The sequence below is a fragment of the Rattus rattus genome, chromosome 3 (genome assembly GCF_011064425.1).
Source record: "Rattus rattus isolate New Zealand chromosome 3, Rrattus_CSIRO_v1, whole genome shotgun sequence".
Lineage (NCBI taxonomy): Eukaryota > Metazoa > Chordata > Mammalia > Rodentia > Muridae > Rattus > Rattus rattus.
Window position 1 is genome coordinate 37,066,947 of NC_046156.1, and position 14,013 is coordinate 37,080,959.

Below are 14,013 nucleotides of genomic sequence, written 5' to 3' on the forward strand. Positions count from 1 at the left end.
TAGGTATGTGAGTTCATTTCTGGGTCTTCAGTTCTGTTCCACTGGTCTATCTGCCTGTCTCTGTACCAATACCATACAGTTTTTATGACTATCGCTCTGTAATACTGCTTGAAGTCAGGGATGGTGATTTCCCCAGAAGTTCTTTTATTGTTGAGCATAGCTTTAGCTATCCTGGGTTTGGTTTTTTTTTTGTTGTTGTTGTTGGTTTTTTTTTTTGTTATTCCAGATGAATTTACAAATTGCTCTTTCTATCTCTATAAATAATTGAGTTGGAATTTTGATAGGGATTGCATTGAATCTGTAGATTGCTTTTAGCAAAATGGCCATTTTTACTACATTATGGACTGACCCAGGGCTCCAACTGCATATGTAGCAGAGAATAGCCATGTTTGGGCAACAGTGGAAGGGGAAGTCCTTGGTCCTGCCAAGGTTGGACCCTCAGTGCAGTGGAATGTCAGAAGGGGAGGGTGGTAAGAGGGGTGGATGGGAGGGGGAACACCTGTATGGGGGAGGGGGGGATGGGGACTTATGGACAGGAAACTGGGAAAGGAAATAACATTTGAAATGTAAATAAAGAAATATATCTAATAGAAAAAGAATTATAATTCACTTTAAGGCATTGTAGAGATAGATCCCTGGTTAAGAGCACTGACTGCTCCTCCAGAGGATCCAGATTAGATTCCCAGCACCCACACAGAGGCTAACAACTGCCTATAATTCCTGTTCCAGGGGATCTAATGGCCTACATGTACATGGTACACATAGATATAGACAGAGATAGAGATGTAGATGTAGATGTAGGCAAAACACACATACATCTAAAATAAATAACTACAACCTTAACAAATATAATGAATTTTAAAAGGAAAATTTGAAAGCAAATTTTAAAAAAAAAGCTGTGCATAGCTGTAATAAATGTAGAACTATCAAAACTTTTCATAAAATACCTCAGTGCCAAAATTTCCATTTAAAAAGAACATAGGCATAAGTTTATTTGTTTAAAAGGAAAAAAATAGGCCTCTGGGACCTGCAAGCACCATGTGACCAAGCTTCTAGCTCCGAGGCCTCCAGGTCCAATGCAAGGACAAAGCTTCAGCTCCAGAGAGCTCAGGCTCCCCTGAGAGACAGAAGCTCGACTTTAGTGGTATCTGAGTTCATTGTGGGTGTGGGATTTTGACATTGGGGTTCCAGTAGTCCCCAAAGGACCAAGAGACTATTCTGCTGTGGTCGGGGTTACTTTGTGCCTATGACTCAAACGACAGCCTCCACATACGAGAAAGACTACAATGAGTATCTGCCTCAGGAAGTTCGCAATATCAAAGAGGCGACCAAAGTTTTACTGCATCTGGTTGCTTTGGGGTTCAGTGTGCACATGGTGCTGTTGGCACATAGCTGACACAGTATCACCACAAAGTCTTCATCTGACGGTCATCACCAAGTTTCACCAATCCTATAGCTGTAGTTTATGTAAATATCCCACACAGAACAAAACATTCACAAAGATTCCTTCCTATGGGAGAGAATAACTGAAAGACAAACTCAATCCAAGAGATGAGCAGACACCGCAAAGCAAATGCTACAATGATCACCCACAGCCCACCAACCCCCAGCTGACCCCCAACTGACCCCCAACTGACCCTCAACTGACCCCCAACTGACCCTCAACTGACCCCCAACTGACCCTCAACTGACCCCCAACTGACCAACTCCCCATTAGAGAATCCAACAATGCAGAGATGAAATAGCTGAGAAAGAATTCAGTCTTATTTCAAAACATAATAACCATATAGAAGATTAAAACAGATGGATGAATTAATGAAATCTAATGACTCAACAAGGCAGTCTCCAAAGTGAATAAAACAGTAAACTGAGGTGAAAAGTCCAAATAGCGAATGTGTCAGGAAGGAGACTGAAACACTGAAAAAGAACTAAATATAAATACTTGAAATGAAGGATATGAACAAATAAATAACACAACAGGCAGCACAATTAACAGAACAGACTGAAGAAAAATGAATTTCAAGAATGTAGACAAAGTCAAGACAATAAGGCAAACACACACACACACACACACACACACACACACACACACAATTTAAAGAATCCTGGGATACATTCTAGAGTCTAAACCTGAATACTCATAGTGCCGAAGAAGCAAAGATGAAATTAAATAAAGTAGACTATTTATAGTGAAATGATAGCAGCAAACTTAAAGAAATGGACAGCTAAACAGAAGAGATATACAACTCCAAATGGAATGAACAGGGAAGAAACTCTTCAGGAAACATCATATTTAGGATATAAAAATAAAAACTAAAGAAAGAATCCTAAAACCAGTATGAGGAAAAACATCAGTTACACAAAAAGGCAGAAAAAAAATCAGAATTAACCCCAGAATTTTTAGAAACCATAAAAATTAGAATAGCGTGGAGTTAAATATTTCAAGTTCTGAAAGCAAATAACTGTAAATCAAGAATGCAATACCCAGCAAAGTTATTTTTCAAAATTGATGGCAAAAAATTGGGATTAAGGTAATACCAAGCCAACACTGAAGGAAATTCTTCTTGCAATACTTTACAGGAAGGAAGAAGAAAGATAGTGTCCTTTAGAAGAATGCATGAAAGGAAACACTCCATGAAAAGAACAGAAAGACAAAATAGACTCTGAAAAAGAACCTTAGCAAACCCTCAGAACTAATGGAGAAAGAAAGGAAATGCCAGTGTCACAGCAAAACGGAAAAGCACTTAGCAAATTCATACATAATAGCAAACCCTTTTCTACAATAACTTTAAATATAAATGGCCTAAACTCGCAATTTAAAAATGCAGACTAATGAAATGGATAGAAAAATGAGAACCAAATATATATTTTCTATATAAGAAACACAATTAGTGAGCAAAGATACCCAAAAGCTAATATCAAAATATAAAGAACAAACTACTAAGTAAATGGAAAACAAAAATGGGGAGACTTAGCTATCCTTATTTTAAAGTAAACGCCAAATCAAAACCAGTTAGAAGAGATTAAAATAGGACACTATATATTAATACAGGGAATAATTTATCAAGATTTCTAAACATGTATGCACCAATACTGGAGGTTCTAATTTCATAAAACAAACATTATAAAGCATAAAAGGACATATAAATCTTGGAAACATAATAGTGGGGAACTTTGAAACTCTCATTTTTAGAAGTCTTCCATACTAAAAGCAAACAAAGAACTTTTCAGCTAAAACATACTACCTACCAATCAACTAGAAGTAACATATATTTGCATATATATTTATAGATACACTATTCCACCCAACAGATAGAAAAATACACGTTTTTTTCAGCAGCATATGAAACTTTCTCTAAAATCAATCATATCATAGTATAAAAATCAAGTATCAACAAGTAATAAAAAACATGATAATCTCTTTCATCCTATCAGATCACAGTATAATTAAAGTAAAAAGCAACAAGGCAAAGTATAAAAACTACAGACACTTGGAAACTAAACAATACAAGACTTCATTCAGTGAAGCCAATACTATCATGACATCAAAACCAGGTAAAGACATGATAAAAAAGAAAGAAAGAGGGGTTGGGGATTTAGCTCAGTGGTAGAGTGCTTGCCTAGCAAGCACAAGGCCCTGGGTTCGGTCCCCAGCTCCGAAAAAAAGAAAAGAGAAAAAAAAAGAAAGAAGGATAGATAGATAGATAGATAGATAGATAGATAGATAGATAGACAGACAGACAGACAGAAAGAAAGAAAGAAAGAAAGAAAACTAGAGAACAATGTCTCTGCTGAACACATGCAAAACTCAACAAAATATTTGCAAATCGAACTCAAAAACTTATTAAAATGATCATGACCATGGCCAAGTGGGTCTTATCTCTGAAAGTCAAGATTGATTGAACAAAAGTAAATACATAAATTACACACATAAAAATAAAATACTTAAGGACAGAAACTATATTATTGTCTTGACTGATCCTGAGAAAGCATTCAATAAAGTTCAACTTGCCTTCATACTCGAGATGTTAGGATTCCTCAAGAAAACAAAGTTATATACAACAAATCTATAGTCATTCTTAAGTTAAATGGGGAAAAACTGAATAAATTTCCTCTAAAATGAGGATTGAGATAGGATACCCACTCTCCCCTCTCTTCCTTACTATTTCCTTGAAGTCTTAGCAATTAGACAAGAGAAAGGTAGCATAGGGATGAAAACAAGACAGGGACTAAGCCACTACCTAAAGACTATACATGGACTGACCCTGGACTCTGACCTCAGAGGTTGCAAATGAATATCCTAGTAAGAGCACCAGTGGAAGGGGGGAAGCCCTGGGTCCCATAAGACTGAACCCCCAGTGAACTAGACTGTTGGGGGAGGGGCAATGGGGGAGGTGGGGAGGGGAACACCCATAAGGAAGGGGGAGGAAGGGATGTTTGCCCGGAAACCGGAAAGGGAATAACTTTTCTAAATGTACATACTAAATACAAGTTAATAAAAAAAAAAAAAAAAAAAAAAAAGGCAGAAGTCACATGACCCTTATTTACAGAAAACATGAACCTACACTTGAAAGACTACAGAATCTACCAGAAAATGCCTACATCTAGAAGACAGAAAGACTGTTGGTACCCTTGGACTGGCAGAATTGATGTGAAAATGACCCTACTATCAAAACTTACTATACATTTAATTCCGTATCCTTCAAATTCCTGATGTCACACTTCACAGATCGGGGAAGAACTATCCAAGAATTCATATGAAACCACCAAAAAGACCATGAACAGCCAAGGCAATCCTAAGGAGCAAAAATGTAACTGGAAATATCTCACCTCCAATACACTGTGAGGCCACAGCGGTGAACACTGTCTGCTAGTGACATAAGAACAAGCAGATAGACCAAGGGGTAGGATCGAGAACCCAGACATAGCTGACAAAGCCATGCCAACATAATCTTTGACAAAGGAGGCAAAAGCATACATTGGGAAAGCCTCTTCAACAATGGTAGCAAAACTGGATATCCTCTTGTAAAAGGATAAAACTAGATTCCTATCTTTAACCTTGTACATAGATCAATCTAAAATGGACCAAAGAAACTAATTTGCAAACTGAAATTCAGTCAGGGGGTGGTGGCAGACCCCTTTAATCCCAGCACTTGAGAAGCAGAGGCAGGTGGATCTCTGAGTTCCAGGACAGCCTGGTCTAAAGAATGAGTTCCAAGACAGCTTGGGCTACGCAGATAAATCCTGACTGGATAAACAAAATAAAGAAACAAACAAAAAGCCTAAAATGCTGAAGCTATGAGACAAAATAAAAGGAATAAAGGGATACTCTCCAAATTACTGTGGTAGGAAAGAGCTTTCTGAACGGAATTGGCACGGGATCTAGCCTCACATATCAACAGATGGGTCAAGGTGAAGCTAACATTTCTGCACAGCTAAGGAAGCTACCAGCAGAGCACACTGGGAGAAAATCTTTATCACCTATGCTTCAGTTGAGGGGCTAATAGCCAAAATGTATGGAGAACTGAAAAAATTTAATAGGGAGGAAAAGGAACTATCAATTAAGAATTGAGCTCATGAATGCAACAGGAATAGATAGTTGCCTACACCCCCCCCCAAAAAAAAGGAGGAACAAATGGACAATAACTATTTTAAAGTGTTCAATATCTCTAGTTTTTAGAGAAATGCAAATTTAAAATACTTTGAGATCTCACCTCACTCTTTGAGAATGGCTGCCCTTAGGAGATCTGGTGAGAGAAACTGGGGAGGAGGCTCAGCAGAAGCGAGCACTTGCTGCCCTCTTGGTGATTCCCAGCATTCACATAGTTAGTATCTCTAACTCCAAAAGATCTGGCATCCTCTTTTGGCCTCCACAAGCATGAAGAATGCACACAGTGTGCGTATATCCATACAGATAAAATACTCATCCACATAAGATGGACTTCTTATAAATCTTTTTACAAAAAAAGAAATAAAAGAAAGAGAAAGAAAGAAGGAAAGAGAAAAGAAATCTGATAACAAATGCTAGAATGTGTAGAAGAGGACTCTTAGTCATTGTTGGTGGATATACATTATTAGTCATTATTAAAATCAGTTTGGAGGTCCCCCCCCCAAAAAAATGAAAAAATAGAACTATCACATGACCTGGTTATTTCACTCCTAGGCACAGACCCATAGAACTCCATACACCATACTACCATGGAGTATATTTGTATTCTAGGTTTATTGTTGCTGTATCAACTATTACAAGGAAATAGAACCAACCTAGGAGCCCATCAACTGTTAAAAAATAATAATAATCTGGTAAATATATAAGATATTATTTGGCTCTATTGAAAACTGAAATAAAAACTTTTTAGGAAAATGGATAGACATAAAATGCAAAATATTTTGCAAGGTCACCCAATCTATGAAATGGGGGGAAACCACATATTCTCCCTCATATGTGAATCCTAGCCTATAACATATATATTATATATCTAAACAAATATGCATGTGGGAACAGTTACAAAGAAGAAATATTAGTGATAAAGAAGGACAGAATTTAGGTAAAGGATATAACGCAAATTTATAGTGGATAAATGCATAAAAAATTGATAGTTAAAATATAAAACCTAAGCTTCAGAATGTCCATTCTACCAGAATAATATGTATTCACTAGATACATAGAGTTTAGGACTTGCCAAGTATTTGTCTGAGTGACTATGTTAATGATATGTGCATGATATTTTTATTTATAAGTTCATTACAATAAACTAGGGGCGAGCTATACAAATTTAAAGAAAACAGATAAATGAGAGTAATTATTGACAATATTTCCAAAGTCAGGGTTATAAGGACATAAAGCTTCCTAATATCTTTGCAAATAATATTTTAGTATTAAAAGTTGAGACATCCAGTTCTATCAGAATTCTGTCATGACCTAACTGCAAGTATTTTGCAGCCTCCAAGTGTACCATCTGAGAAAAAAGACAAGTTTGTTTACTTATTTTCACAGGGTTTATTCAGATCTATCATTTTAGAATCTCAGTTTAAAATCACAAAGCTCATATAGAGATAGCTAGGTACATTATATATAAACATCATATTACAAATATGAGAAGGATTTGCTCACATTTTATTTAATGGAAAAAGAAAACACTTCCCTTGGGCTCTGCCCTTGACTAAAGTACTAGGAAAGAAAAACTGGCATAGACAAACTAGCAATGTTCCTATCCTACATTCTTCACTTTTTTGTTTGTTATTTTTTTAAAATCTCCTCAACCCCCTGAGGACTAGAGAGTCAATCCAAGTTCTTGCACACAAGCAGTCCACCACTGAGCTAGCACCCTGGCTACATTCCAGTTTTCAATAACTATGCAAATGCATCTCAATTTCCCACATTCCCACCATTCATTCACAAGCTTTGCTTAATGTTCTAACCATACTTTTCTTCCCGTTGTTCCCTACTTACCTCATAGGCATCTTTGATGTTCAAGGGCTCTCCAAAAGCTGCCACATGTCCCACAATGCCTTTGTTCCATTCTAAACGGATACAGTTATTTGAAGCTTCCTCCAGTGTTGAACCTTCAGCAACATCAAAGAGGCGACTGACGAGAAATTTGTCTTTAGAGCTGTCCTCACAGACAAGGAACAGGGAATAGCGATCAGCAGAGATAAGTCCATGGATATGCAAGAAAATTTTGTGACACAAGGCTGTGACATCCAAATGACTGGAAATATCTTTTACTAGTTCCAAGAGTCTTGAGCACTGGTCCCCTTCATCACTATCAAATCTTGGAGAGGTTAGTGGCATCTGTTCCTTTTTTCCTGAGTCAGAGAGAAAGCTCACAGTTCCCTCAGAATCCTTGACAACAATGGGTCTAAGAGGTCGGTCAAATTCAGAGGCAGAGATTTTTCTGGCTGGTGCTCCAGGGGTGGTATTATCTGCATGAGGACTTTGAGGCAGAGAGCAAGAGCAGGACTCGGTGTGGGCCCGGATGCCTTCCTTGCACACAGGAATGTTGTGAACTCTCTCTGAAAACCATGCATTGACCATGTCTCTGCAAAACAAAACATGGAGACATGTTAGATATTTGAAGGAAAAGGGCACTGTCCTTTAAAACTGCCAAAAACCTTGTCAATGTATAGTTATAAGTCATTCTCCAATCTTTCTGGAATATTAATATATATGGATGTCTGTGGATAGCAATTTCTTTCTCTAAGATAAAATTCATTTTCCATGTAACAAAGAAAATACAAAGGTATTTGACTGTAATAGTATCTGCTATAGCAAAAACAAGCAGCATCCTAATTCCATCTGATAGCTGGCTATACACAGCATGACACCTACAAAGAAAAACTTGGCTGGCTTTAGCAATAGTTTGTGCACTAACAAATAATGTTTATGGAAACTGGGACTGTGTAATTACCATGTCCCAGACCTTGAGTTATTTACAGAAGCTTTACTTTGCTGTGTTCTTTAAGGAACAGAAAATTCCTGAGGAGCTTAGCTGTTAGGGTCTTGCACTGAGGGCCCTTCTCCCTTTTTTCTACTTTTTAATAGAAATCAAGTCTTTCTTTAATTTTACTCAACTCCTTCCGAACAATGTTTGGCTCCAACATTAAATTTCCTGGTGCTATTTTTCTCTTCAAACTGGACATTTTCTGCTTCTTTTATTTTCTTTTTTTTTCTTTTTTCTTTTATTTTATTTTGTATTTTTTTTGCCCTATTTGTTCTTTTTCACTGTAGACCTGCATAAGAGTGATTACTAATAACCATAGGACAGAGTCAACACTAAGGTATCTTGAAATCTCCACCACCAAGAAAATTAAAACTTTTCAATTTTCCTCAGGCAAATTTGTAAAACAAGGGTAGAAGGTAGACACATTCCTTGCCAAAATATCACAAGAATGCATTCTATGAAGAGGGATTTTAATCCAATAACATGGTTGCTGTGGCAAGAGATCACATCCCAAGACCTTCTAGGACTGTATGATCTAACCAAAAAGCACACACACCCTGGATTATAGAATGACCTGGCTGGAATACAGACAAGCCCTTAGTACACACCTTTAATACTTAACAATGAAGGATAAGTTTGTAGAAGGAAGTAGCCATTTTTGAAAAGCAATGTCTAATTTAGAGGCAGACAGTGATGAATTAGGGAAAGATTTGACAGAATGAGTCAGATAGCATATGCCCCACTCTCACAAGAACAGCACAGGAAACAGAAGCTACTTACGAGCAGAGAGAGAGGGGAGGGAAGAAAGGTGATACAGCGGTGTCTGTGTATGGAAGCTTTACTGGGACAGTTGGACAAGCACAGATTGCAGAGAGAGAACAAACTACACTCAGGTAAAAAACAGAACAAGTCAGAAAACAAGGAGTTAAAACATTAGAACATACTGCCAAAGTTAGTATGAGGCCAAGCAGAGCAATTCAGTCAGAAGCAGAGAGAAGCCAGATTGAATCAGTCAGCTTGGAAGACTAGATTGTAGGGAAGCTAGAAGTCTCCAGGGTTGGGCCTAGGGAGAGTTAGAACAGGGAAAGAAACATTCTGAGCTCAGCGCAAGCTGTGTATTCTCGTGACTTGGGTAGAGCGCCAATCTCCCCATCATCTGAGAATATAAAGCAATATTTACACTCCTAGCCCAGCTGCTAATATTGTTCCCCTCTGAAAACTCTTGAACAGAACCTGCAGAGTCCACAACTGCTTTCAGCAGTACTGGCTTCTAAAGCCTAGGAAGATGGCCCATTAAACCTTGCTTACAGAAGTCAGATGCTTTCCTAGTCCAAAATCTCAAAGTCTTCCACATTCCTCCAAAAATATACCATGTGGTCAGGCCTGTCACAGCAATAGTCCACACTCTGGTTCCAGCTTCTCTCTCAGTTACTTTTCCATTGCTCTGACAAAACACCGTAAACAAGCCAACTTATAAAAGAATGTATTTAATATGCAGCTTATGGTTTCAGAGGGTTAGAGTCCATGATGGCAGAGTAAGGAATGGCAGCTGGAATGGCTGAGAAATTACATCTTGTTCTGAAAGTTAGGGGCAGAAAGGCACTCTAGAATGGCGCCAGTCTTTTGAAACCTCAAAGGGTGACCTTGCTAACACACTGCTTTCAACAAAGCCACGCCTCCTAATCCTTCCCAAACAGTTCTACCAGCTGGGTCCATTTATTCAAACATACCACTCTATAGGGCCATTCTCACTGAAACCAGGCCTGGGTGAGAGCAAGGAAAATCACTTCTTCAGCCTAGGATACTATCTCAACTTTCTTACCTCTTTCTTGACACTGGGGAACTTTGTCATTACTCTTTAAAAGGTATTATTTCTTTAAATGTGGTAAGGCAGACACTAATAGTCTTACTTTCCAAACTATGAAAGTAATTTACATATCTGAACCAAATCCATTCTGTGATCTGGTGGCAAAACCAGGTCCCCCATTCCTAGTGCTGTGATGCAGAAGAATATCGACTTGCCAAAAGTACCCATCACTGCCTGGCATGAAGAAGGTATCTTATTAATTTAAATAATGAAGACACAAAGAGAATGTGATCGTTTATGATAACATGTTTTCTAATCCTCTACATAGGATCATGATTAATGCTATATTGTAAATATACAATTAAAAATATAAACTGAAAGAACCCAAAGGAAAAAAGATTCTTGAGGATAAAAAAAAAATCTAATAAAATCCCATCATGTCTATATTTCTCTGGAAACAGGTCATATTTTATAAACCAAAATAGCTTTGCATTAAAAAGAATACATAATGAATATATTTGAAAAATATTCTAAGGGTTTAGACTATAACAATAACAACAGCAAAAATACTGGACACCTAGGTAATGTTCAGTTCAGGAAAAACAAGGAATAACTATCTTATTGTAAGTAGTATTTGATATTTAAATTTAACTGGGTGCCATGTATTTCAACTGGACACTTCAGTAATTCTATATTTTTTTCCTGAAATTTCTGGTGAACACATAAGGTCAATTTTATCTATCATACCAATGAGATTGCCGCCTGGTTACTAATTTTATCACTTAAAAGCACACAAAATATAACCACACTGATTCTCTTTCTGATAACTGGACCTTTGTTAAAACCAGAGCATAAAATTTGCTTTCAAACCTTTATTTATAATATACTTCAAAGGATGGCAACCACCCTCAAATTGAAATATTAGGAGAAATTATTAATTTGTAAAAGTGTGGGGGATTATAAGTTTTCAGATTCCAAATCTGAGTTTCAATCATGGCCTCTGTTACTAACGGGATGTGTAAGCAGTGATAAGGAACTTTCTTCCTTTGAGTTTCCATTTCATCACTCGTAAAACATAAATCAACCATCCCAACTTTGTTTTTTAATTTATTTTACATGTACGGGTGCTCTGCTCACATGCATGTTTGTGCTGCAAGTGTTGCATCTGTCACATGTGGGGGCCAGAAGAGGGTATCGGATTCCCCGAGACTGGTGCTTCACAAGCAGCCATGTGACACTGAGAATTGAAAGAGCAGCCATTGCTCTTAACTTTTGAGCCAGCCCAGCCCACCCCAACTGCTCTGCAGAAAGTAAAAGGCACCTGACTGTCTTCAGTGGAGCAAAAGGTCACAAATACTAAACTAGCATGAAGGGAATGATTCTAGATCCAGCCTCAACACCTCACAGATGAGACACCCGCTTGACATGCAAGTCAAAGCAGAAACTCTACAGTTCCTCTGGTGGTCAATTTGGTACTTTGTAAAAGTTTCTTATTAGCGTATATTAGTGCTACACAGTGAGGGTTTCATTGTGGCACATTCATTCACCATATCACATGTTCTGATCATATTTACTCCCTCATAACCCTTCCTTTCCTCTCTCACTCCTGCTACTCCTTGTTCTCAACTGGTCCCTATTTCCCTGTCAGGATTTCTTTCTGCTCTTTCTCTCCCGGCCAGCACCACTCCCTCTTTCTCTGTGGTTCAGTGAGTTTAATTAGGGTTGCTTATAGAAGTGTGAGTGACGGGTTGTTTACAGGAGCACGGCTGCCTCACCAGTGGTCATACCAGTGAGGATAACGTCTCTTCCTTTTCAGATGAACACAAATCAACAGCCTTGGGAAGGAATGGTGCTCCGTGAACCCCTCCCCCTCTCTAACAGCAGGAGGATGGGCCCAACCTTGTGCAGCTCTTTGGCTGATGATCACAGCAGTCCAGCCCTCAAAAGCAACAGCCTTGCTAGCCACAAAGAATCCATAACACCGTCCCTTCCTCCAGCTATTACAGTCTTCTGCCCCCTTACTGAAGACACAATGTTCCCCAAGCCTCGAAGGAATGATTTAGATATCCCATTTAGGGCTCAGCTTTCAATAGTCAGTTACTCCCAGAAGCCTGGAGGTCAAACTGTTTAGTGATAACGATGGCTGCTGCATGGACAGGTTAAGGCCCCAGGGCAGTTTATGTTATACACCAGACAGAAGGGGGTCTCAGGTCAGCAACTGAACCTCTTTTTAATCCTCCCCTCCCCCATTTAAACAGGAGGAAAGTCTCCTGTGTCCTTCACCCTTGACACAGGGTTGATGGGCAAATCAAATTAGAACAATCACGTGCCAGCAATCCGTACCCTCCTCTCAGAGGGTTAAAAACGTATGCAGGGAAAGCACAGGGACCCCAGATAGAGAGTTTTGTTATCTCTTAGATCCTCAGCATGATGCCAGTGGAGATGATGAACTAAGTTCCATACAGTTTAGTCAATTAGAAAAGGCTAGAACGAGCCCATATAGGACACTAAGGTTTGGTCTAAGCAAACTACATGCATCACGGACAGTCGGGGCCATGGCCAAAGCAGACACTTGAAGGATTATCCTTTGCAGAACACCTCTCTTTACTGTTTTTTGTTTTGTTTTCTTTTTGAAGTACCATTTAAATTACATAACAAACATCTGGTCGGAGGGATGCTCTAAGCTCTGATGATTTAGGGTGAGGCTTTTACATGCAAGCGTGTCTTCATTAACCGCCCCTCAAACATGAGAGCAATCAGAAAGCACAGGATTTTGACTTTTACAAGGCTGTTAATAAAGGACAAATTACCCAAACAAAGACTAGCCAAGAAAAACGTGGTAAAAGTTGATGCCGGAGATTCTCATATTAGCCTCCTACCCTAAAGTTTCCTCTCCTCACCAAATGACCCTCCAGTCATCTTACTACACACACACACAAATGTTCACCTCATAAATGAGCTGCATTAGACATCCATTTCAAGTAGGAAAGTTAGGTTGTTTTTTTTTTTTTTTTCAGATTTGACAACATGTCTTAAAATAATTGAAGAAAACCAGGAGGGTCTCAAAAATCAATACCGGCAGGGACTACTCTCAAGTAATAGTAATGGTGAATACCACTTGTGTTTTCAATCTTGTCTACCACAGATGGTGTCTGGGCTCGTTAAGCATACACTAAATACAGAAAACACCAGGTCTATACACTTTAGGTGAGAAATGAAATGAAATGGAAGTTATGACCAGCAAACCATGACTTCCTGTCTTAAAAGGGACTTGAACTTTAAATCTCAAGTCTTTTTAGATGATGACTCTAATTAGAAATATAGTATTCTAAGGTTCTATTCTAGAGACGACACTTGGTACCTCAAAATATTTATGCAGTGATGTAACAGCAATCAGTGCCTTTGAGAAAGTGCTTAGGACGTTCTGATTTCCTGGGGCTTTGTGGTGGTTTGAATAAAAATGGTCCTCATAGGCTCACAGAAAATGTTACTATTAGGAGGTGTGGTCTTGGTGGAGGAAGTGTGTCACCGGGGGTTAGGCTATGATGCCTCAGAGTCTTAAGTCTGGCTAGTGTGTCACTCTGTCTTCCAGCTGCCCATGAGAACTCTCAGCTATCTCTCCAGCATGCTGCCATATGGGTGCCATGATGACAATGGACTAAACCTCTGACCTATAGGCCAAGCCCCAGTTAAATGTTTTTCTTTATGATGGTTGCTGTGGGTATGGCGTTTCTTTGCCGCAATAAAGCCCTAGCCAAGCCA

General features: G+C 38.6%; 1 protein-coding gene across 1 annotated transcript in view; it reads right to left on the reverse strand.

Moving 5' to 3' along the window:
* Positions 1-14,013, reverse strand: part of Pde5a (phosphodiesterase 5A) — a 137,620-nt gene that overhangs the window by 110,537 nt on the left and 13,070 nt on the right. Inside the window, exon 2 of the mRNA XM_032897379.1 lies at positions 7,454-8,042. Within this exon, the coding sequence (XP_032753270.1) occupies positions 7,454-8,042 (589 nt within the window). The remainder of the gene's footprint in view (positions 1-7,453; positions 8,043-14,013) is intronic.